The sequence below is a fragment of the Leiobunum rupestre genome, chromosome 1 (genome assembly GCF_980474605.1).
Source record: "Leiobunum rupestre chromosome 1, qqLeiRupe1.1.hap1, whole genome shotgun sequence".
NCBI classification, from domain to species: domain Eukaryota; kingdom Metazoa; phylum Arthropoda; class Arachnida; order Opiliones; family Sclerosomatidae; genus Leiobunum; species Leiobunum rupestre.
The window spans coordinates 84,612,915-84,640,235 of NC_143384.1; the positions used below are offsets into that span (position 1 = coordinate 84,612,915).

General features: G+C 36.4%; 2 protein-coding genes across 2 annotated transcripts in view; one reads left to right on the top strand and one right to left on the bottom strand.

Moving 5' to 3' along the window:
* Positions 1-27,321, top strand: part of LOC149968630 (uncharacterized) — a 163,449-nt gene that overhangs the window by 8,939 nt on the left and 127,189 nt on the right. The gene's annotated exons all lie outside the window — the stretch shown is intronic.
* LOC149968631 (uncharacterized) overlaps positions 1-27,321 on the bottom strand; it is a 61,275-nt gene that overhangs the window by 3,327 nt on the left and 30,627 nt on the right. The window contains exons 2-6 of the mRNA XM_090154868.1: positions 6,972-7,191; positions 4,477-4,645; positions 2,260-2,690; positions 1,571-1,777; positions 434-626 (exon numbers count right to left, since the gene is read on the bottom strand). Of these exons, the coding sequence (XP_090010994.1) occupies positions 434-626; positions 1,571-1,777; positions 2,260-2,690; positions 4,477-4,645; positions 6,972-7,191 (1,220 nt within the window). The remainder of the gene's footprint in view (positions 1-433; positions 627-1,570; positions 1,778-2,259; positions 2,691-4,476; positions 4,646-6,971; positions 7,192-27,321) is intronic.

Consider the following 27,321-nt stretch of genomic DNA (forward strand, 5'->3'; position numbering starts at 1 on the left):
GTATGAAGAGAAAAGGGTTTAGATAGATTTCGGAAACCAGAGAAGTTATCTCACTTATCTGGCTAACTGAGTTCCTTGGTTCAATATGTAGATATTTCTGCAAAACCTTGATCATTTAACGGTTAATTGTTTAACTAAAACAATCTTATTAATTGCGCAAATATTCCAATTTTAATATTGGAATATTAAGAAATTAGGTATTAAATGATATTATGCCTGGTGCCTTACAAAATACCAATCAAATAGGACTGAACGTAATGCGAATTTTAAAAAACCGAAGAGTAGTCACAGTTCCAAGTCATGCTGAACTAGATCTATATAGTCTTTGTAAAGGGTTTGACTGATTTAACTAGGGATTTATTTATACATGATATCACTAAGGAATGACCCCTCAAGTGCAATATTTAGTTCTAGCGAAACGTGACGCATTAACCTTTCGGGCCAATCAGGATGCGTCTGAGAGCAGAGTTTCATGTAGAAGATGGCGGGGAACACGTAACTCGTCAAGGTGACCGTGGAGCCGCCGACTAAGCTGAGAATCTTCGAAAACTGTGGAATGGTCTCGGCGACGAAAACAACCGTCAACATCAACATGGAGCGAACGATGATTCTTTTGTAGTTGAATCCTGCGACCAAAAAAGTGTCGTTAGTGATGTTGGAGTTTACAAGGAATTCATAGTTTTGTCATTGTAAAGCTAATTGTGAAACTCGGTATTTGGCTAATGTCATGGAATGAAAATTAACTGATTTAACGTAAGCGTGTATATTCATTTAACACATGCACAGCTAATCATTCGAGGTAGCAACTATGATTTTTTTAAAAGCAACACGTGTGGTCGGTCCTTCTAGATAATGTGCCCCTGATTTTGGAGCAGCCCTAGATTGGTCCGATAACTTTGAAATTGTTAGGTGAAATACTGCAATACAAGCGTTTTCTGATACTTTTATAAACCATTGTGCTGACGCGTATAGTAACGTGATTTCTTAACTTGTACAATATGCACTCTGGGTTTTAGTGGTAATATGATTTATATTGAAATGCAATTGGAACACTGCAGTCACATTTTTCGAAGCCTTAATAACCTGAAATTGTTTTTATATTACACCAATTGATTTCAACACTTCTAACATGTTAGATTCATAATATTTTACTTTTTTAAAGATAGAGATAGTAATTATTTAAATGTTGATATTTTATTTTTTACTGGTTCTTACGCGCCTTTGGTCGGGTAGAATTTAATTCATTCTAACATTGCAATATAGTGCAAAGCTCTGGGAGCTCTTACCCCATCTAGTGTCGGACTAAACATTCGCAGCATTTCACTTTGACCATAAATCAGTTAATATAGACTGGAGTAAATAGGCGGAGTAGTGTAGACTGGTTAGAGATGAGAACGGCGCTTCCTTCCCTCGAAGCGTGGTACATTTTATGCATTCATCCGCGGACAAACTCCATCTGGCAAAAATGCCACATTTACCCACACCCCCTATTTACTCCTGATATAGTGTGCTTTATAAAGTGTCATTCCGAAATAAAAAGAGTTCATCGTGAGACGAAGGTACACTTTACTTTTTGGAACATGAAAGACATCTTCGATTTCTTGGGCGGTTGGATTGATTAAGATCAGGAAGGCAAAGAAGAAATGTCCGGCTAACAGGATGTCCGCGGTAAGTTTCATGGGTCCTTCGGAGATTGACCGGACCACGTTCTCTTGGACGTCTCCGCCGAAAACTGCGTAGCCACTAATGGACACCGGCAGATACAGGAACAATAAACCTATTGGAATAAAATCATATAGATACTATTCTCTAATTACAAACTTAATTTCTAAGAAAAATAGACCTCTTGAATCTTTAGGCTCTCATAATGTAAAACGCTACCACCTGATTTAAAACTCCGACCTCAAAAATTATAAAAATGTTCGCTCAAACTCGCAAAAAAATCTGCATGGTAATTTCCGTACAATAATCAAGCGTTTAAAGTCGGTGATCTAGTTTTTAAACAGTAGATAATGAATATTTTTCGCAAATAATATGTAACAATCTAAATTTGGTTATTTTATGTAAATTAACATGATGTTCTTACTCTTGATCGTTAGTGATCAGACCATATTATAGTTTAAGTTATTGCCAACAGATGGCAGACATGTTCAAAACGAGTTACTTTTAAATTAAAGTTACTGAAAGGTACATCCCCTAGAAGTGCTTTCCAGAAGCATTTTGTCATTTTTTAACACTTAAGAAGTGAAATGTACCAACCTAAAAACCCGACGATGACGGCTGTCGGGAACTTCTTCTTGTCCTTCATGTCATTCTGGAAGGTGGGGAACGCGGCTGCCCCTCCGAAGGTGAACAGGATCGTCCCGAACGACAAGAAGAACGAAGAGAACGTCGGTGCTGGGAAATTGGCCGGCTCGGACTGGTTTTGACCGTCCATGATGATGTTCACCAGCAAGAGGACGCAAGCGATGGCCGTGGTCAACAGGGCCAAGAGGGCTGACGGCCAAAAGTCTTCGGGCGTTCCCAGCCACATCAAAGGGCACAAGATGGCGCCAAAAATCAGGATCCAAATGCAAAACGAATAGTCCACGTAATCCCTCAACATCGACTGGAAGGTTTGGGCGCACAACAGCAGGTACACAACCGACACGCCGAACAACGTGAAATTCACGGAGAACGACACCAGGTAACTGAAAACGAAACAGGAATTAGTGGAAGTCAGTCTTGTGTACATAAAATCAATAAGTCAGTCTCGTGTACATTTAAACAAAAGCCTTTAGCGCATCAAAAGTATGACATGGCCAACCGTGTGACCCGAGAACGAACGTGAATTTTACAGGATGGTTTATAAAATTCCCAAAGAAAATGTCGATTGGTCGGGCATTTACCAAAATCCCGTACATTTTGTCTAAAATCGCAAAATCTTTTAACTATCTCTATGGTTAATTAACATTGAAATCCCAAAATCACTTAAAAAATAATGATAAAATCGCCAAAATCTCTACGAAATCCCGAAATCCCGTACAAAATAATGACAAGGTTCTAGATTTGAGTTTTTTTTGAGTTAATGCCAATATGTTTTTCAGAAATGGAGTAATCGTTTGAATGGCCTTTGAATGGGCAAAAATGGTTCTAGCAAGTATTTATCACATCGGTGTAGAGAATAATGCGAAGTGGCAAGATCATTGGAAAAAAGTTATATTTAACAGTAAAATCATTATTTTCCATGGAAGAAATATATTTTATAAAGAAGAAACTAGACCAATTGTAAAGGGGACCTAATAATTAAAGAGGAACCAACATCATCATACGTCATCATTTTTGAACGAAACCAACGTCTTCAGTATCCCATAGAAATACCAGAAATAGTGATTGAAAACACAGAGCCACGAGAATATCCTTCAGTCTAATGCATAAGCCGATCCCGCTTAGTCACAGCGACTAGCGCCCAGAAACCGGAAACGTGGCGCCATCCATAATCCATTTATTCAAAGCTTAACTATTATTCAGAAAAGCGCCGTCTGTTAAATAGTCTTTGAGCCAGAAATCTTGAGAGGATGGTACAGTAATTACAAAATTTCATCTGGTTCGGAAAACGTAACTCGAAATGGCAAGAATGCAATTGCAAAACTTCGTTTGCAATGACTAGGATTTACAGTAGGTTGAATCTCTTGTATATTTGTACCAATCTAAGCAATGGTAACGGCTAATTTGTTCAAGACCTATCATTTCCAAAATTTAGTTTCCTCAAGGCATCTCTACAGGGTGTTTCAAAAGGTTATGCAAATATTTTAAGGAGTTGTAGAGGGTGAGTTGAGAAGTATGCATGTTTTTCCTCATTTTCCTAGGATGAGTTAAAATAGCGCCAGAGAGCTTCAAAGTGTGGCCTACTAGCCCCTGGAAGTAGGCTGCAGCAAGCGCAAAACTTAGCAGCAGGGACTTTAAATATTGTTTAAGTTTACTTTATTACGCTGGTTACCTCGATTTGTTTACAAAGTCCTTTTTTACCTATCACACGAACCCAACCCTTAAAGTTCGCATTTCCCTGCTGCTTGGTTTTGTTCCTTCAACCAGTGATAATTATGATTCTTCGTTCAATAGAATTTGAATTTTTCAGTTGTTCAGATTTCTGTTTAAAACAATTTCGAGTGTTTCCAAAATTTATCACAATATATCATACCAATGATACACACAGAACAAAATCGAACTTACGAAGAACGGAATCATGTTGTCGTTGGTAAATTAATTGGTAGGTTATATAAAATTTTAAGTAAGACCGTACCAACGACGATAGTAAAATAACGGTGAAAGGTAGCATTGTCTACTAGTCTAGACTAAAATCACGTTATTTAATAAAAAAATAAAAGCTATTTTAAATTTTTTGGTATATAGGGGGCGCCTTTTTGAAACTTTTTAACCATATTCCCTCGATACGCCAATGTTGGGTGCTACCAATGACATTCAAAACGTTCTCACCTCATCCACTTTCCTATGGCGATTTCTCCGATGGCAGGATATGGATTTCTCGTCTTGCCCCTGTATTCTTCGTAGCGTTCTTCGACGATGATCCAGCACTTGGCCAGAAATACTCCCGAGTAACTGGAAGCCAGGCAACATGCCACCATCACGAACACGCTCGCCCATCCTAAGGGATGAACACGAATAAATATCAGTATCGATTTGCTTTTATTTTAAACTCTCAACCCTGACCAAAAACTTGAAAAGGATCTTCCAAACAACGGTCTGTGGAAATTTGGGGAAAGCTCCTACCGTACGATAAAATCAGCTAGGCTAATACCCAAGGCACACCCTTAAGCTCATGTCATCCAGCAACTTTTAATGCCTTTAAACAGGTGACTGGGTAACAATACGTAGGAGCGTGGTAGCAAGAACTTTATTCCACGTGAGCTTACGGTTAACCTATAGAATTTTTTATGGAAAGGGGAAACTAAAGAACTCAGGGGAAAACCCCTTTAACCAGTGAGGAGATAACTTGCAAGCACAACGCAGAAGGGGCGGTTCCGAGTTTTCATCCAGTGCCACCAGGTGGAATCAAACCAGGCTCCTCTTGCTGAGAGGCGAAAGTCCTAACCACTGCGCCACCCCAGATACTGGCCTCGCAATGCCTGCCCCCCAGTTACTTTCCTCGAAAAATCTGCCCCCACAGTTACTTTCCTCGAAATCTCTGCCCCCACAGTTACTGGCCTTGCAATTCTTACCCCCACAGTTACTGTCCTCACAATGTTTGCGCCCCAGGTACTGGTCTCGCAATGTCTGCCCCCCCCCCACGTAATGGCCTTACAATGCTTGACCCCCACAATGTTTGCACTTACAGTCGCTCACAATGTTTTCCCCTACAATCTCTACCTCAACAATTACTGGATCCATAATTATTTCTCCCACAATAACTGCCCCATAGTTTCTGCCCCTCACAATGTAAGCCGCAAAAATTTCTTCCCCACAATTTCTTATCCCTAAATGCTACACCCGCCATTTTTTCAAAACATTTTATACTCCATTTAAACAAATAAAAAAGATCCACAAAACGTGGAGAAAACTGACCACTTTTTATTCCAAAAACCAATTTAGTTTTTCACCTCGAGTTTTTTGGTTTTTCTTTTCATGGACGCGTTGTTCGCGGTTCTCCAAATGAAAAAGAAATCGAACAACCATTTTGCAATTATCCCCTGTGATAATACTTTTTTTCCCGACAGACTGGTTGGCTTCCAATAAAATTTAAATTTATATTTGATAATAATTAGAAAGGAGGAAAATCCTTGAATGTCTAATGTTGCGTCATGAAAAACCTAAACACGTTCTTTCTTTGTGTCGATGTCGGGCCGACACGACGACGCGCATTTGGGATCGTTACCGGTCTCAACCGCGACGAAGGAACCACTTTTTCATTTAACAACTTCGCGAAATGAGATGCCAAGATTAAAAGTTTTTAATTAATGCAAGGTGACCTAAATTACTTATAATGGGTTTTAATTACTTTCCAGTTTGCCAATAACAGCCCGTGGCTTTCGAGAAATTTAATTTTCCGAGAATTTATTTGGAATGGAAGTGTTTATATTAATTAGGAACGATCCTCGAATTTTAATCGTTTTCGCAAATTTGGCACTTGAATTAGTAGATATGTACAGGGCGTTTCTGAAACTTCAGGCACGAATTCACGGGCGTTGTCTATATTTTTGTCCTGTAATGGTTAAGTATACCGGGTGCTTCTTACCCTAAAGCTATTATTAACGGTGTTTATTGATCCAAATTGAATAAGAAACTACTTATAAACATATGGCTTAAATTTTGTAAATCTACTTTTAATCAGAGTCTAAATCTAAGTTCACACGTAAGCGGTAGAAAACGGTTTGAATCGTTTTAAAACGATTTAACCTGGTTCACACAACTCCTTCGAAACGTTTTGAATCGATATCAATTCATAGTGTGAACGCGGCTTTAATCTGTCTCTATTATTAGAGGTACTGAGAAAAATCATATCACCTCTTGCAGGAATCGAACTTACTTGGACTACCAAGGACTTGAGTAATCAGGCCTTGGACATCCAATTTATGAATGACTCGATCATGTTCGCATTATTGACGGAATACATTTAACCCGTTGTTGACCGTAAAATATAACTTTCGGTTTGACAGTGTCGTAAAAAATAGGTATTTTCATTATTAATTGAGGCGATCTTGTTTAAGGTTTTTACCCAATTCTACAATGCTTCTCCAACTCTCCCACTATAGTGAGCTAGTGAATTCATTCATAAGCTTGACTGAACTATCTCAAGAACAAGTTGGGCAATCGCAGCGAATTAATAAAAGGCCAATTTAAAATCGGCGATTTCATGCAGAATCGCGAAAGGAAAATTCCCAAGAATTGGGAAATATAACTTCCATAAGTTTCTGGTGATCAGCGTGCTTAAGAATTCATAGTGGTCAAGTAGGGTTGAGGAGAATGTGACGTACCCATATCGGCCATGGCCTTGGGGAGGGCCAAGACGCCACTTCCGGCGCATTCGCCGATGATGAAGATGATGGCGATGCCCAGACTGAATCCGTGGTGCGAGCCCCGGCCAATGTTGAGGGACGACGCTCTGCGCCTGAAGGCGTCCATGACTCCTCCTCCGTTGGCCTCGTCCACCGCTTTGCCATCGCTGTCCAACGGAATCCACTCCTTTTCGCCAGTCTGATCAATAATGAGAATTATAATTTTAGAAATCATTTAACGTATTTAGTAGAAATGGTAACTTAAAATTAAAAATATCAAATAAAACTATTCCTAGGGGGTAGTCACTTAGTAATTAGGTGTACAAATCACTGGAATTCACGAGAATTCATTTACACTAATCACAAAAAAATTGTGAGTAATCATTGGAAATAACCAAAAAAATTATGAGAAAATCAGAAATCAGGTGTACATAATATTTACGAGTGACTACCACCACGAACTATCCAAATATGGGTAAGTCATCCAATAAACTTTCAAATCGATTGGGATTAGGCACTTAAAGGAACAATGATATCTAGTATTTCTGTCGCGATGCCAATGTTATTCATTTTCTACTAGGCCTATAGCTTGGGACATTTTCGGCATTTGTAGGTTAGAATTCAATAAAGCCTAAACATAACTTATAAGTATGTCACTTTCTTAAGTGAACCTTGTTCATGGGATATGTCACTTTCAATTACGTGACGAAAAATGCACCATTAACTTTATAGATAGGTTTGAAATGGATTTTGAAATTGCACAGCATTTCTGTCTTTCATATTATATATTTATTTTTGAAAGCACAAGGAATATAAGAATTTTCCATTATATGTTCCGTGTTAAATAACTTTTAACATAAATTATTTCTATGGAAACGTTATACAGCAGCATACTTAAGAGTGAGTTTGTTACAAATGCTTTAAGTAAGCAGGTGTACAAATAGTATGTAATTATGGGAATTTATCTAAGACCTCACTAGGAATGACTGAAAGAGTAATCAGGTATACAAAAGACTTTATTTGCCCCAGGGGCGTAGGAACGTTCTAGAAGTTGGAGGGGGCAAAGAGAAACGGAAACGGGTCTGGAGAATGGTTTTGAATTTTTAATGGAGTGTAGCATGTGTACTTTTTACCACTATGTAAATTGGCGGGAAAAGACTGAAATTTAAACACAGTTGAGGTTTATATGCTTTTAAAATGAGAATTTGAGCCTTTTGAAGATTTCAACTGACCAAAAAGTTGGAGGGGGCAATAACATTAGTTGCCCCTCCCAACATAATTCTAGGGAGGGGCATTTCCCCCCTGCCCCTCCCGGTTCCTACGCCCATGATTTGCCCCTGGAACTCGGGCGAATAAGCAATGATGCCACTCAAGCGAACAATAGCAATTACTGTAAGCGATATTAATCACTTTACAAAGTCTAATTAATCAAACCTAAGCCTTTTTAACCGAACTAAATCTATTCTAACTTACCATAAGCTAAACAAACTTAACCTATACTTATCTAAACCAACGTCACCGAGCAAAATACATATATCGTATTCAATATTATGTATTATTTTTTATATATTTAATTATATTTACGACCGCTTTTTCGAAGAAAATGCTATTTATAGTTTGTAGAAATGAGGAAAAAAGGAAATTGTATACAAAGCATTTCTTTTTTGTAATCGTAGATGGCTCGTTAGTCAACGCTCACCGTATAACTAAGTTTGAGAAAAACATTGTTATAAAAAAGAAACTTTAACAAAGTTTTTTCGTGAACTTCAGAGTGCTATTTGAGATAAAAATTACGTCATAAAGAAATTAAAACAAAGTGTTAACGTTTGAGCAGCCACGTAATTAACTTAACGAAAGGTCCCTGAATATTTAAGACGTTCGTTTGAACTCAATATTATTGCGAAAGACCTTGAATCAAGAACGGCCGGAATTTGAGACATTTTTAAAACGTAATATTCTCGATTTTCAGCTAACTTCCAGAGACTTATCTAAGACGTGTTCGGCCCTCTGTCGCGTCCTTCGAATTGAGAATTAAAAACCCTCAAAGATTCGAAGGATAACCCCTTCTTTAACAAGAGTCAGAAGACTCATCTCTCGCAGACTATTAATTATAATTAATTTAATGATGTGACGCGCACTTGGAAGAGCTCGTTCAAATGACAAATTGTACTTCAAACTTAAGAGCCAAAATGTACAGGGGTTAACTGAGAATACGAAACTCCAACTGTAGCTTCTGTTTTATGATTTCCAGAAGATATTCTCCGCCATCAGGGAGCACGCGATAGTACTGGAAGGACGTCCCGGCAGCGTTGCCATATACGTACGATATTTATCGTACATGTCAATAATTTCAAGGTAATTTGTAGGAGGTACGATATTTTCAATGGCGTACTTTTTAGGACGCAATTTTAGATAATTCAGATTGCGCGTACGATAATGTACGATAATTGTTTCAGAGCTTGAGGAAACGGATAAATTAATCGCCAAAATTTCAAAAATCTTTAAAAAATTCGATTAACTGTTTATTTATGGATATTATTCACGACTATTATACGATTTAATATGCAACAAATAAGTTTTTATTCGGGTAGGGATATAAAAGAAATGAACGGAAAATTTCCTTTCCGAACGCTGAGCCCTAAAATTGTTTAAATTGGCTGAAAACCAGTTAAAACTGTCACTTTTAAACGTAAGTTTTTAATCCGCCGAACTTTAATAAAAAATTCAAATTTACCGCCAGTTTTTAGGCGTACGATAATATTTTTCTGAAATCGATCATTTTTGGCTCTGGTGGGATAATATGAGTTTCAGGAACTGGCAACGCTGCGCCCGCCGTTACAGGCAAAATAAGGGGAAGATTACACGAGTAAAGAACTACCCACATATCTGTTAATTCGTACTAAAAGTAATTTGTTCGATAATTGAGAACGGTTTCGAAAATTAAAAAGAAAAAGTTTTTAAGTTTTGGCTTAAGATAAAGAATTTACTATTTATTAAACGAACATTTAATTGGAACTTTTCGTGCTAGAATGAAACGTATCTCAATTTTTATTTTGTTACATAGTTGTCTAAAACCAGTCTTGTAAATATGATATTTTTCTTAACAACTCTGAACTCTGATTTCTAGACTACGTAACTGGCTTAGTTTTTTAAAAACCATCTCATATAGAACCTTTAAATTAAAATAACTTTAATGATCCAAATAAAGCACAAATGAAAATATCAGAATAACACTTACTTATATTATTTATTTTGAAAAAAATATTTGAAATTATTTTCTTGGTTATTTCTGTAGGGTTTAGGCAAACTGCAAACAATAACTACAGATTACCTTTATAGCAATTAAATTCTTTAGAATAGGCTTTTTCTACAGAAAAGGTTTATCTATTTGGTTTCTTAATATCTACTAAAAAACTATAACACTCTAATAGTATACCCATAGACCTTTTAAGAATTCTTTTGAATATCTATAAAATATTTTTCTATTGCTAAAATTTACCAAGTCCGACTAACGATATTAAATACATAAAATTTATTTTTTTTAGAAGGAATATTTTCATATTGTAACTATTCTTAGTTGCAATCTTAGTAAATATATGATTCTAGTAAAATTAGGGAAAAGTTACCAATTCCTTATCTTCGGAATTTTGAATTTTATTGGTTGAGGTTTTCTGTTTATCATGTTCGTGTTATCTCCAATCCGGTAAATAAGGTCAATCGCGTGTAAGCGATTTCACTATTACAATTTTTTACTCGTATTTAAGATTGCAACTCTTTCATTCAAGTTGGACCGGTTGGCGAGCCTTCTTCCAATCGGGGAAATACCCTCGTTCGACGTAGATTGAACCCTAGCGTCTAGCTTTTCTTTTCAATTTTGGGGCTTTTCCAGCTCAGTCTGGCTTTTTTTCATTCCTCCTCAAATATTCAAACGCTTTTTCCCCTTCCTTCTTGTAAAGGTGAACTCACGACGAACATCCTTCTAGAAGGTAGTCTGATTTCCATATATAATTACTGCGTATTATCATAAGTAACATTTTTACGTTCATAAAGAAAAATAGGTTCTTTTAAAGTATGTATGACCAGAAGTAATCTCTAGCGAGAGAAGAATCCAATAGGCCATAAAAATGAAATGACGCTCCTTCCCAGATTGGAGGCAGCCTTCAATGGGTTGCGACTTTCACAAGCGCATCACGGTTCAAAAATGACCTCGTGAATTAATTTACATCACGATGTCAAACGTAAAAATTACACCGCTTGTAAATAGTTGCTTATTTATAATCAAAAACATATTTAGATAAAATGACTATGACATTCAACTTTAAAGCCAGAGGCTAGTCGCTGTTAAGTAGCTCTTTTTTCAATAGATGTCACTAGCGTCGAAATAAAAAGGATCGTTTGTAAATTGGTCAATTACATAAATTACAGCAATTATTAACCATATTTTTACATGATATATATAATTTAGGTTTAAGTCCACCAAATAGAGTATAAGTTGTCTACCTATAACACTCTACAGTGGCTCTTTGACGACGTTATCATAAATTATGGCCTCCTTTGCCATAAATAGATGGCACTACGCTCTCCAGTAAAGTCACGTTTTTCGAAGAATCTGATAGATTTATGGCCATCTCTAATAACAGGGGCCTTTTCATAATACAGGTGGCCATGATAGAGCCTCCACTTGCTAGTAAAGTCAAGAATGAAGGAATTTATATTATCTACTTTTGGTACCACTAAAAACCCGCTTTAGTCAAAGTAGAAAACGTTCTTTTACGGTCTCGTCAGTAAAATCAAGAGTTTGACGTGGTGAAAAAATCTTCAATTGAAGTTTGCATATACAATGTTTCAAATCCAAGGTGGGAAAGCATTTAAGAGAACACGTTTGGAATAGACAGGTTAACCCCATGCCTTAGCAAACGCCCAAGGGGAACGTGTAGGTTAATCAGTCTGCACGCAATAAAACTACATCTACACTCATCCACGATTCCAATTCGAGTTTACTAACGGGGACTTAACCCGGAGTGCGAGGGGAAAAATTAGATAAATAAATGCTGCGTCAAAGTGAGATTAAGCTCGGGCAATAAAACTTGTAAAAATATAGCGTAAACGGTGCCTAATTGAAGAACACCAGGCGTTTCACGCAGACGTTATGTTTTAGGAGCCAAATCCTTCTACATTATTTTTCCAGGCTGCCAGTCAATCAACGCTGGATGCGAAATTTATTTGATATCTCTCGCTTGGAGAGTTTTACGACCATCGCTGTCAGAATCCAGACGCGCTTTTCAAGTAGAAATGTTGCAATTATTCATTTTTTATTTCGTTTGCCAGTGGATACATCCTGGTTCCTCGGGTAACGACAAAATAAATATATATACTCAGTTGAAACCTTAGAAAGCCATAAATTTTAAGTACAATTTGGGCAAATATCAATTTGCGAAATTTCAAATTTGTATCTTGGTGTATGTTTAAAAAGGTTTTCGGGCACCAGATAGGATTACGACTGTCTCAGCGTCGCGCTGTATTGTTAAAATAAATTTTCAACACGCTACAAAACATCGTCTTTAAAGTTGGCCGCAAAATGATGTAATACATTTTATAACAAGGTTTAAAAGTATCGAGAACTATGGCTAAAATGTGACTTAAAACGCCAAATTTAAATATTTAATAAAACATGTTTAAGGGTTTAAAAATAAAATGCCTTCCGAACAGATTTTAAATATAAGAATTTTTATTTAATCAAGGATAGTACCGCGCTTGTTCCCATAAGAAAAAGCATTGCTACTTATAGGCAGGAATCGAATCAGTGAACTTTGGGTTACTGTGCCAACGCCACTTCCAATGGAGTAAACGAGCCTGCGGCCTCCAATTTCTGAAGGATCCGATCGGTTTTTGGTTCGCTTACTTTTTCAGACAGTTTAAACTTATCCAGTTTTAAATTATTACCAATTTAATATAATAGAACAAATTATATCCATTTATCTTACGGCATTTGTCATCAAAAATTTATTTAAACGAATAATTAAAGGTATATGTTTATTTTTTTTACCATGGTTAATACTTAATAACTAATTTAATAATTAAATTTTTCCATCGACAGATACTTCATGGTACAATTTTTATTTTTAAAAACATTTAAAATATTTTACGCAAGCTTTCGGGCCTTAGCCCCTTTTCAAGCGTCTTGTCAACACAAAATTATTTGTATAAATGATTGTTTAATATGTAATACATTTTTTCCGTTTTCATTCCTCTTAACATTTAAAAAATAACCTTTTTTAGAACATAATTCTTAATTTATATATGTAGCTATAAAAATGATGGAAAATTAAATTTAGATATGGGTAGAATTTGTATAAAAAATTGGGGGAGCTAAAAATTAAAAAACTGTTAATTAAAAACTGTAAAATTTCTTTTAAAAAAACTGTAAATTAGGAATTATGTTCTAACAAGTTGGCAAGCCAAAATATACCTCTCATCGGAAGAGTTTCTAATTTTCGGTGAGGTGTACTATTCGTGGTTCTGTGGTAGAATGTTCACCTGACGTGCAGGAGGGCTCGGGTTCAAATCCCGCCCGGTACTAACGCAACTTGAAAAATATTTATAATACACCGAATGACAACAAAAAACGGGCCCTTTTGGAAAAACCTTTTCCCTAATTCTAAGAAACTGCGTACGCAGCGATTACCCTTTGCACCGAAAATGCGAACGCGTTCGCAGGCCTGACAGACAGACCCACAGACAGACACGGTGGTTGTATAACCCCTCCTAGGGTACAAAGTCCCCTCGAACAGGTAAAAAAGGTTTTTTTTTAAAAAAATGTTATATTGATAAGAGGAATGAAACCGGAAAAAATGTATTACATATTAACAATCATTTATACAAGTAATTTTGACAAGACGCTTGAAAAGGGGCTAAGGCCCGAAAGCTTGCGTAAAATTTTTAAATGTTTTTAAAAATAGAAATAGTACCATGAAGTATCTGTCGATGGAAAAATTTATTTAAACGAATAATTAAAGGGTTAACAAAATTTGGAGATAAACAAATTGGAGAATACATATGAGAAATTGTATCTCCAAAAAGAGCTATTCTATTAAAACCAAACGGCAGCTGGAAACTGATAACAAAATAACATAAATCGTGATATTCGCAGCTGGCAAGTAGAACAGGAATGCATCAGACTAGCTGGAGCATTCTATTTTGAATGCCGCTTTTTCGATGTAATAGTTTCAGACTGCAGGAGTGTCCAAATCGGCGATTTCGGCTCTGTAAATGGTGAACTCGACCTTGAAAATGAATCCTCGAAAATATGCTAAAATCTTTAAAAAAAAATAACTACTATAAACAGGGCGATTTCGACCATTAAAATGGCAATCTCGATCTTCAAATTCGAGACTTTTTAAATTGAAAATTTTAACTACTCTTTTTGTATAATATTAATATACTAGGTAGCAATCTTTGTAAGGGAAAATTTAGTAAAATATATCAATTCTTATATGTGGAGTTTGGGAAAATATGTCACTTCTTATTTGTGGAGTTTGGGAAAATATGTCAAATCATACTTGGGAGAATTTGGAAAATATGTCAAGTCATATTTGCAGAATATGGAAAATATTTGATATCTTATTTTCAGAATTTGGGAAAATGTGTTAGATCTTTTTTTTCAGAATTAAGTAACAAATGACAAATCTTTATTGTGGAATTTGGGAAAATATGTCACATCATATTTGCTTTATTTGTAAAAATATTTCAAAAATTATTTGCGAAATTTATTTATTTATTTAATGAACCGAAGTGATCGAATAACGATAACTAAAACGTTAGCTCCATTGCCCCGCGCCTAAAGAATGTGGACTCGCTATTTCTTCTACAGATTTCCGAATAATCGCCATGTTGAAGGTTATAGTCCCTTTAAAGTTAATATTATACTTTTGAAAATTTCAAGTAGTAATTTTTTAATATAAATCAAATGTCGGTCGACAATTTTACCAATATATTCACATCATAGAAAACAAATTTGGTTAAGTAGAAAACACGAAAACCACGAGAAAGACTAAATATTAGAAAAAATAAATATAATCGTTTTTAATTTTTCCGTGGTAAAGCAGGGTACACGAAGGCGGAAACAGTGTAACTGTTAAGACAATATTAACGAATCAAGTTTAGTTATTTTGGAGCGCTGGTGCTAACCTTCTTAATTTCACACCCCACCACTAGAAATAGAATCAACATCGCTCCTAGCGTCGGAAACGTGAAATTGTTGGACGTTATTGCTTTTAAAAATAACTAAAAACCACTGTAGCGAAATGTAATAACCCATATACTAAGGCACTATACCAGAGATATTAGATATCATATTTTCCAGGCGAAAATGTACTACGTATGAGACATGCTATTTAGATTAGGCAAGCCATAACGTGGGAAGAAAGCGGAGGATTACCGGGCTGCTGGCGTAAAAACCCTTTTCTGGAAAATTTTCAGCTTGTAAGAGCGGCGCGTTCCGGCGCGCCTGCGACTATCCTTGACGAGTCTGGCTGAGACTAGGATCCCCCGAAACCCTCGCCGAGATGCGCTTCGCATATTAATGTAAATACTTTGATCCCAGCGAATTTATATTTCGCCCTCCTTGACTTTATGCCGATAAGGTTTTCTTCGACGCTGTCACGTCGAGGCCTTGGCATTCCCAAACTAGTAATATTTATTATATAAATATATATATTTCTTTCCTAGACGTTTTGGAGAAAAAAATTACTTTATAAAAATTGAATGTGGTCTAATGAATTTAATTGCCAGAATTAATTTACCTTTTTCTGTAATATTTGATAAGCTAAGCCTTGGGCGTAATGTCATTTGGTGCTCTTTTTAGGCGTTTGGCTTAGTCGCGAGGGCTATAACAGCAACACTAATTAGAAATAAATTTTAATTCTGTTTACGTAATCGATAACGAAATTTTTTTACTTAGATAATATATATTTTTTTGTAGTAAAACCGGGTTTACGACGACCAAATTCGTTTGATCAAAACTAAAGAAGAAAAGATGTTTCTTGTAAATAATACAAGTTTAAACAGCAGATATATGCTATTTGGCCGTGATTTAAGCTGTAGGTATACGGTTCTGCCACGTGAAATATCAGTTCTGGTCTTTGCAACTAAGACTCTTTTGGAGTACTATAAATAACGACTTAAAAAGGAAGGATATCATAATGGACCTTTGCTTATTATATTGTTTCGAAATTTTTATTTTTATTCCTTTACACTTTTGAAAAAAGTCTACATTTGCGTCTGCTAAGAAACTGCAAATTGAGTAAGAACGACATCGCAAATTTCGGACTGTTCTCTGAACCTCGCCAGAAAAAACCAACGTAATGTTACAATGAAAGTCCACTATTGACTTTTGGTTGTAGTTTGTATAATTGTAGAATGGCCATTTTCTTTCACAATAAAAATTTCTAACACACTCAAATTGGACCAGAAACTGTCGATTTTCCTAATGTAATTTTTCTCACGAGCTTTAGTGAACGGTCCGTCAAATGCGAGGTCGTTGTTAAACAATGTAAAACGTTAGCATAAAAATATTTTGGGCAAAAACAAGACATTGCGTTTTATTTTACTAGAGCGAAAGCAAATTCAAAAGTTGGTCAAAGTTCCGTCCCTTATGTGTTCAATTTTCTCGAAAATTAATTTTACAAGTTACGATGTTTTTTTATCACAGATACCGACGTATCGTCATCGCATTGGACAAACACCTCATCGAAACCTGCCCACGAAGGAGATAACAATTACACGAAGGTTATCCTTGAAAGAGCCGATCGCGTGATACAGGGCATTGATACGAAAAATAATAAGCGAGCAGAAGGGTAACAAGCCATAAATCACAGTTTGTCGACAAAAGCGATAGAGAGGATACGTACAATAGCCCGGGGGGGGGATAAAAATTAATTGGCATTTACCCATATTTTCGATTGTTGCGTCTTTCAGACTAGCGGTGGCCCTCAAAAAACCTAGACGCTCGCTTCGCAACGTGGACCTGTCTGTCGTGATGAATTACCAGTAATTTATTTCATTATTTCCTTGTCAATAGAAGTCAGCCACGACGCCCACCCCATCCGCTGCTATTTGTAATATAAGTCGAGCAAGGCCGAAAGCTTTTAAGCCTTTGTCCTTCGCCAATAAAGACGATTATCATAATGATGGTGGGTTCAGCTATGAATAGATACACTCATTTGGTTTACAAACCTCGTTCGACTCTCAAAAGCTTCCGCTTCGGCAAATTTTATTTGTATGAAAGGAATAAAAAACACTAGTTACATCGGTACTAAAACTGAGCGGGCAATTACGTCTCTTAAGTGGGTGGTTAAATTACAACCATTATTATTCGCGGCATAAGTAATTTAATAAGCATAAGTGTGACACTGGTTTAAATTATTAACGCTTTATAACATCGGATTAACACAGCCTTTAAAATGGCAATTAAGTTAAAATTATTATAACTCATGACATAAGTAACGTACTAACCACCAAAGAGTATTGTAATATCCAAAAGTACGAGCATATAATAATAAAAACAATAATACTAATCAGCTAGGCTAATACCGAAGGCACCACCTTAGGCCCAAGTAAGCTAGAGAGTTCTACTGCCATTATACCAGTGGCGGGTTATATTGCATACGATGGTGTTGGCAAGCTCATCATGCCAGATACGCTGACAGCTCCCTACACTGACTATTACCGTTCACCTCAACAAGTTTTCATGGAAAGGCAAAATAGAAGAACACGGGAGGAAAAGCCCTTTAGTGGGGAGAATGAGTAGTTCAGAGTTTTCACCTAGTGCCACGAGATGGTATCGAACCCGGCTCCTTTGGCAGCGAGGCGAAAGTGCTAAACACTAATATTTTAACATACTTAAAATGTAACATTTTTGAACTCTCAAGTGGGAATAGGTGCAAAATGTTACATTTGTTACAACTCTTAAGGGGGAATAGGTTCAAAATGTCACATTTGTTATAATTCTCAAGGGGGAATAGGTGCAAAATGTAACATTTGTTATAACTCACAACGGGGAATAGGTGCAAAATGTAACATTTGTTACAACTCTTAAGGGGGAATAGGTTCAAAATGTCACATTTGTTGTAACTCACAAGGGGGAATAGGTGCAAAATGTTACATTTGTTATAACTCTCAAGGGGGAATAGGTGCAAAATGTTACATTTGTTACAACTCTTAAGGGGGAATAGGTTCAAAATGTCACATTTGTTATAATTCTCAAGGGGGAATAGGTGCAAAATGTAACATTTGTTATAACTCACAAGGGGGAATAGGTGCAAAATGTAACATTTGTTATAACTCTCAAGGGGGAATAGGTGCAAAATGTAACATTTGTTATAACTCTCAAATAGGAAGAGATAAAAAACGTGACATTTAGGTTAAAAGGTTGATGCACAGTTTTAACCCCCCGCGAAAGGATATCCTGGATATGCCTTGACATCAACATTACATTCTAATTGGACTGAACATTAGAAACAAGAAAACCTTTAAAACTACTTTAAACCTTAAAGATCCAAAATAGTTGAAATTATCTCGAGTCTCTAAAGGTACAGATTTCATTATTATGACCTTGAAGGATAATTATTGCAGTCATACTTATGTTTATTTATGTAACTTATGATAATACTGTATACTTCGTTCAACTCTTTTTATAACTTCTGAAAGCGAAAAGACAATTACATTTATCTTAAGTGGGCGGAAAAATTAAAATAATATGTACGAACAATTAGACAATTGAAAGGAAAACGTTTAGAAATTGACTCGGCAATTACGGGTTACGCCAGAAATCGCGTGCTCTCGTGCGAATTAGTCTAGGCGTGTGTTGAAATTTTCCTTTCTCAATTATTTCCATTCAACTACAGCCATGAAAAGATGGTTATTGGAAAGGAATAAATGTTCCCAGAAGTATATATTCATCTCCCTATATAGTACCACTGTTATTCGTGTTGAGCGTGCACTTCCATCGCACCAGAATATGTCAGTTTTAGGGAACCAACGAGACACTCGATTGATTCGATTTTTAGAGCTCTAGGGGGATTGGAAGCAATGCTAAAAAGCATCTCAACATAGTAATTATCTTTAAGTTGAAATAAATACATTTCATTCTTGGAAAGTGCGATTTGAAATTCCATAATACTGTGATCTACTTAGACTATCTCACATGAAAAAAAAATTCTATTCGGTTTATGTCCTTACACATTTTGTTTTTTACATTTTTCATCAATATGCACACTAATATCAGTAGTAAATGTTAAGAAATCCGTGGTTGAAAATCCATTCGGGCCTGCTAAGGTACATTTTCTCAGCACTATTTAAGATAGGCAGTTCTGATGATACGTATATGTATTGAAGGCTTATGATTTAACCGTTGTAAACATTCCAAAAATTTAGTTTTTGAATTAACCATAAATATCATAATATTAATAAGTAAGTCCATTAGAAAAAATTATCAGCGAACTGATTCAGCACAGTACTTAAATATGTCCAATGCGAAATATAATACTCAAAAGGACGTTAAAATACTACTCAATTCGTTAGCTGGCAATTCCAAAGACTCTTAACAATAACATCTCGTGGATTGTTCTCATTCTTTCGAAGTAATGATTTATATAGGTCAGATTTAATGGGCTTTTCTGTCGAATTTGGGTAGTTCTAAAATTGAGTACTACCCAATAGAAATTCAGTATGAAATTAAAATTGGTTTTGAAAACAAAAGTTTTGAAAAAGTGACATAATTACCAATCTTAACCTTTTTTTCGGTTAATTTTGAGTAGTTCTAAAAAAATCCTTAAAATGGTGATTGGATTTATATTGCCATTGGCAAAGCAAAACATTGTTACAAAAATTAGATCAAAAAGTAACAAACTGTGTAATCCTTACGCTCATTATTTGTATTCGAAAAAAGGCTTAAGTAAGAGTAGTTACCTGAACAGAATGGTTTTCCCCATCCGTTTGAAGAGTCCCTTCATTTCTCCAAGACATTATCTCGAGACGATCTTGGCAAATTGAAGAATATTTTCTCACTTTGAGAAGTGTAAATGGATTTTCTTTCAACACGACCGTACGAAAGAACAGTATCTCTCGACTTATTAATGGAGCTCGAATGATTTACGATACTATTAAGAAGATGTTTTCGGCAATAGAAATGAAACTATCGTCTCATTTAGAGGACCCCGGATCGAGTTACGCGTCTTTTTTCCAACACCCTGCGCATTCCCAATACCACTGAGATTAGCTCAGACCAGATAAATTCGCTTTTAACAAATATTAACGAACGAATGAATGAATGTTGAAAGTTATTCCCAATGACCATTCGCCAACGTGGTCAAGTACCGTGATCTGCCACACCACCTTCGCTTATATTTAGCTCGTGCCGTAATTAGTCGAAGTTATTTATGTGGCGTCATCCAGACTGTTGGTAATTCGATATACCAGTTTCTGGGCTAATCTTTTAAGTGGCTGATAAATTTTCAACACTTCTCATAATCGTCCGATTTAGCACTTTTAATAAGCGTCTGGAAGACTAGCACCATTTGCTACTTTTAACGGAGTCACCTTAAGCTTTCCAGTAGTACCAGAAGTATATAATATAGCTATTACTTAGAGGTGTACATTTCCTTACACTGCTCATGCATGTTATTCAATGAAACACTACATTCGTAGATTTCCGTGGCTTTCAGAAGAAGTGACTACAATGATGTTTTTATGTATGTATATAGTTAGGGATAATGACTATGTGAGACGATTCACGCGCATCCTGATCCCCCCGGCACGAAAGGCGGCTTTAATGCTATACCCGGCTATTGGACTTTTGAGGTGAAGGGAGATTATACTGTTAGAGTATGATGTATGTTGTGGGCAAAGTTAAATTTCGTTTCCACAATTCTTCGGGAAATTTTAAAATTGTTACATTTTATATTTTACATTTCTCATTATTAGGAGAAATTCTACATACTGGGACTGTAACAAATTCTAACATCGTGAAATACAAAAAATATGTTAAAGAATAAGGTTCCTGCTTACTTGCGAATGTACACGTTTCACTTTTATGACCAAGATTGATATATTTATCTTATGTAATATTCGATATTTTTTGAGTCCTTTTCTAATCAAGTGTCTTAAATTGGTGTCATTTAACAATAATCCAAGATGACGTGACCTTCAAAACAGTAACCAATATTTACCTACGTTCTGAAGACCATGACCCATTCACAATAGAACGTTAGCCCAAAAGTTATATCGGCCTAGACCTAGATGAGCATCTAAAATTCATGACCAGTACGCTAATGTTTGGTAAGATGAGAAATTGGTTGTTTATCACGTATGACGCTCGTTAGATAACTTTGTTTACGACGTTCTTGAACTTTTCGTTAGAGAATTTCTATCGCGTAACTGGAACATGAATTGGCGTAGACGAGATTTTGCTTCGGGGGGATTGATAAAATCTGTACATGGAACCACACCTTTCGGGGGGAGGGGGCACTTACGCCCCAGGAAAACCGTATTCGCAATGCCAAAGACAAAACGTTGAAGTAAAATGTTTCTTTTGGTAGCTTTACAAAAAATTACTAAGAGACTTTCTGTACAATTTTAATTTTGAATGTGTAAAATCTTCTTTACTTTCCTACAGCATTACTATTAGCATTTTTTTGGAATTGCTACATGAAACGTTTCATTTATCTAATAATTTATTTCAGTGGTGCACCTAGGATTTTTTTTCTGGGGGGGGGCAAAAAAATTTTAGGTAGAAGAGCGCCCCTTTGGCAAAACAATTTTTATGAAGGTTTCGATCATGTTTATTTTCTTCTTCTTCCGGGGGGAGGGGGGCTGCCCATGGGGTGTGCCACTGATTTAGTTTTAGTCAGGTACTAAATAAAATTAATAATTTCAAGCTAAAATATTGCCGACACGTTTACTGGTTTTCTTCGTTCGAAGAATTTGACGTCCTGCTCTAGTAGAAAAAGGAACTTTCCATAAAATAGATTCTGAACAAGTCTCAATTTAGGTTCGGCTCTTTTGATGCCAACGCGAAGCCCTCGTTTTGATCGGAACAGAAACCGAAGAGCAGAAATTGGATCCCGATGACACTCCGCGATATCGAGTAGTCGGAGGTTATCGTCGGAAATTACCCCCTCTGCTATCATCAACAACAACGCTTATCAGGCCGGTTACAGAACTGGCGATCCACTTGGGATTGGGTTAGTGTGTTCCTAATTTCGCGCTAATAAATGACTAACAGCTGATTAGGTTTTTAATTATTCCTCCTCGTTTTAATTGGAACGGATTGAGGTTATTGGTATTCTGATTATTTTAACTCGTATCGAGGGAATATTTAGCAAAAACTTGGCAGCTTTCTAAATTATTTCTGAGCATTTACATTTACCTAGAAAAGAAGCGTTTATCGAGTCAAGAGAGAAAAATAATTTGCTTATTTTTGGAGTTTATATAACGAGCCCAGAGAGAAGCCTTTACATTGTCATAATGCCAAGGATTCTAGGGAGCATTTTCTCGACAATTTTAAGAATCAAATTATATAATCTATCGGTGACAATTTCGACAGAAATTGAATAATGATTAATGATCAAAACCCACTCTTTCAATGGAAGAAAATATTAATGTTAGTTATACATATTATCACCGCTATTGGCCAAGCGAGGACTCGAAATCTTTTTCTGTATTTGTGACGCCATATATAAGGTTAGACGTCACTTAAAAAGGGCACCAGTTTAGCAATACACAAATTAATATAGCTTTATTAGTGTATGGTTTTTGGGGTAATATTGTAACACACCTTTTGAAAAACGTAAATTAAATATTAATGTGTAGATAGACACATCGAAATCTGTTTTGTCTGGGTTTCTAACGCCATATTTAAAGCTAGACGTAGCCAAAAAGAACAAATTTAACAATACAAAAATTAATATAGCTTTATTTGGTGTTAAAGGCCTAGGTTTTCTTCTGCCTATCACCCTTTAAATTAGGCCTACATGTTCAGCGGTTGGCCTACCACCAGGGTATTTGTACTCCACTAAGTGAATTTAAAGGGGGACAGGCAGAAAGAAACCTAGGACTTTAAGTGTTTGGTGTAATTCTGATACAAACTTTTTGAAAAAAGTAAATAAAATATTTCGGTATAGATAAACACCTCAAAATTTTTTCTTCCTAGATTTTGAAGCTTTTTTTACTTCAAAAAAGGTCCGAATTTTGCAATACAAAAATTAAAATGGATTTCTGTGTTGTATTGTTTTTGGTAGAGGTCAGCGTTTGGATAAAAATGAATCACTTAATCTTTTTTTATCCACAACCGACGATTATCCGAAAAATAAAATTATTTTTTGCATGTTCAATCTCTTTCTATCCCTGGATAATATCTATAAATAAACAGTTAACCGCAATTTTTATGGTTAATCGATATTTTGGCAGTTAATTTATCTGTTTATTACACTCCCTTTAAAATCCATCGATAATTTGGTCGAAATGTTAATTATCAAATAAGATGATTTCAGTTAATTTACGTCATAATATTCTTAACTAGGGATACGTTTTAGTATCCGAAGATTACAATCAAAAACGAACTCCGCAAAAATTAATAAATTCAAAAATTCGTACAAGCTAGGGACCAGCTTTTCGACTGCCTAATGGAAGACAAAACTTTTTAAAATAGTTCCAAAACATTGCCTTTCTGTTGAGCATAACGAAACGACCCTGTAGAGTACTCAATAGAAAAACAAATAACCTTCAAAATGATCTACAAATAAAAATCTATTTTTCATTTCTTTTTAATATTTCAATCTCATTTTGAAAAAAATTCCGCTAACAACTACATGAACTCAATTTTCTCGAAGATTTGGGATTTTATTGATAAAAAATAATTTCCTGACAGTTAGATAACAAATGATTCAATGGCAGTTTGGTGTCCAAACAAACGAGATTTTTAGGAACTGTTTTTGTTACGTTATTTTAAATTCCCTATAAAGTCATTTTAATTCGAAATTGAGTTTTTCACAAAAAACACTAGAGATATTAATGGTAAAATTCGCCAATGGATTAATGGTTGTCGAAAAAAGTCGGAGCTTCCTGTTTGGTGACGTGTATCTGCTCAAAGGCATTGGTTCAAGTCATTTGCAGGTGTTGACCTTAAAATGTCTTCAAAATATTTTGGAAGACGCCAAAAAAACCCAATTTATTATCCTAAAGCGATAGAATAACCTGATGGCATCGATCGAAGCTCTATTAATTTCTGTTACCGAAATCCTCGGTTTCGTTTTTAATATAACGGATAAAATACGGGTTTTTGTTTGGCTTTTTAATACGTCCTTCAAATCCCACTCGAGAGCAGATAACGCGTTTTTTTCTAAACGCAGAAATGACATAAAACTACAAGTGCTAACATTTACTGGCAGAGAGTAGCACATCCGCGCAGGGGCGTCGAATGTCGTTTTTCGGTTCATATCAGTGGTGGGCATTTTGCTGAAAGAGAGGCTCGTCTCAAGCACCGTTCGGGTTCTCGCTCATTTCAGAGGTGAATTCGGTGCTCTTGTAATTTTTAAACTCATTTCAGAGACATATTCGGCATTCTTCTCTTTTCCCGCTGCTTTAAGAGGCAAATCGGCACTTCGCTCTTTTAACGCTCATTTGAGAGGTGAAATCGATGCTCCTCAATTTTCGCGCTCACTTGAGAGGCTAATTTGGCGCTCTTGTACTTTTGAAGATCATTTGAGAGGCGAAACGGCGTACTTCTCTTTTCACGATCGTTTGAATGGCGAAATTGGCACTCCATTGTTTTGGGCTTATTTGAGATGCCAAAACTGCGCCCCTCATTTTCAGCACTAATTTAAGATGCGAAATTGAGGCTCCTCAGTTTTCTCGCTCAATGAATGAAGAAATTGAGCACTCGCCTCATTTCCTTTCGTTCTTTAAAATATCGATAATCTGTCTCAAATCGCTCAAAATGACTAAAAGCCCCTCACATGAGCTGAGTGATGCCCATCGTCGCTTTTATATCTCTTCTTATCAAAAAACACTTCCAACACGTGGCGGCACTGTTCCCTTCCTAATCAGCGCGCCTTCCTTTCTCGGAAAGTGTTCCTAATTAAGTCGATAGGAGGCGTAGTACAAATAGGTGTGGTCCTTCAATGGAGTCCCACGCGAGAGTACACGCCCTTTCATTCAAAAACGAATTTTTGACCCACTTTTCGTGATTCGGGTTCAAGTTTACACACCTGGTCTGGTTCCCCCGAAGAAATACGCACGCACGCACGCGATGTATTGGCCCACAGGTGCCGCTTCCCATTTCCTCTTTCGAGGGGGAAAATCCCTCGTTTGGGTGGAGTAAAACGCCTTATCTTTGATTAAATTTAATTACTAGGCAAATTCATACAAGTGGCTTTTAAAAAGAAAGCATCCATTAAGGTGGTTTTAGGGCAAACGTACTATAGTCTCTATTCAGTGTATTAAAGTCGACGTCATTTAAGAGACCACTTCAGGTTCTCTTATCTATGGTTTACAATCAACGTCTTAAGTGTCTATAGAATAGAACCTACAGTCTCTACTGTCTATGGAATGGAACCTTCACGGTCTACTGTCTATGGAATCGAACCTACAATCTCAACTGTCTATGGAATGGAACCTACAATCTCTACTGTGTATGTATTGGAACCTTCACTGTATACTGTCTATGTATAGGAACCTTTACTGTCTACTGTCTACGGAATGGAAACCTTCACTGTCTATTGTCTATGGAATGGAAACCTTCACTGTCTACTGTATGTGGAATCGATATCTAAGAACTGGAACCGAGATAGTCCTAAAAAGTGGAACCTTAACTGTCTACTGTATATGGTATGGAAACCTTCACTGTCTACTGTCTACGGATTGGAAACCTTCACTGTCTATTGTCTATGGAATGGATATCTAAGAACCGGAACCGAGATAGTCCAAAAAAGTGGAACCTTAACTGTCTACTGTATATGGTATGGAAACCTTCACTGTCTACGGAATGGAAACCTTCACTGTCTACTGTCTATGAAATGGATATCTAAGAACCGGAACCGAGATAGTCCAAAAAAGTGGAACCTTAACTGTCTACTGTATATGGTATGGAAACCTTCACTGTCTACGGAATGGAAACCTTCACTGTCTACTGTCTATGAAATGGATATCTAAGAACCGGAACCGAGATAGTCCAAAAAAGTGGAACCTTAACTGTCTACTGTATATGGTATGGAAACCTTCACTGTCTACGGAATGGGAACCTTCACTGTCTACTGTCTATGAAATGGATATCTAAGAACCGGAACCGAGATAGTCCAAAAAAGTGGAACCTTAACTGTCTACTGTATATGGTATGGAAACCTTCTCTGTCTACGGAATGGAAACCTTCACTGTCTACTGTCTATGAAATGGATATCTAAGAACCGGAACCGAGATAGTCCAAAAAAGTGGAACCTTAACTGTCTACTGTATATGGTATGGAAACCTTCACTGTCTACGGAATGGAAACCTTAACTGTCTACTGTCTATGAAATGGATATCTAAGAACCGGAACCGAGATAGTCCAAAAAAGTGGAACCTTAACTGTCTACTGTATATGGTATGGAAACCTTCACTGTCTACGGAATGGAAACCTTCACTGTCTACTGTCTATGAAATGGATATCTAAGAACCGGAACCGAGATAGTCCAAAAAAGTGGAACCTTAACTGTCTACTGTATATGGTATGGAAACCTTCACTGTCTACGGAATGGAAACCTTCACTGTCTACTGTCTATGAAATGGATATCTAAGAACCGGAACCGAGATAGTCCAAAAAAGTGGAACCTTAACTGTCGACTGTATATGGTATGGAAACCTTCACTGTCTACGGAATGGAAACCTTCACTGTCTACTGTCTATGAAATGGATATCTAAGAACCGGAACCGAGATAGTCCAAAAAAGTGGAACCTTAACTGTCTACTGTATATGGTATGGAAACCTTCACTGTCTACGGAATGGAAACCTTCACTGTCTACTGTCTATGAAATGGATATCTAAGAACCGGAACCGAGATAGTCCAAAAAAGTGGAACCTTAACTGTCTACTGTATATGGTATGGAAACCTTCTCTGTCTACGGAATGGAAACCTTCACTGTCTACTGTCTATGAAATGGATATCTAAGAACCGGAACCGAGATAGTCCAAAAAAGTGGAACCTTAACTGTCTACTGTATATGGTATGGAAACCTTCACTGTCTACGGAATGGAAACCTTCACTGTCTACTGTCTATGAAATGGATATCTAAGAACCGG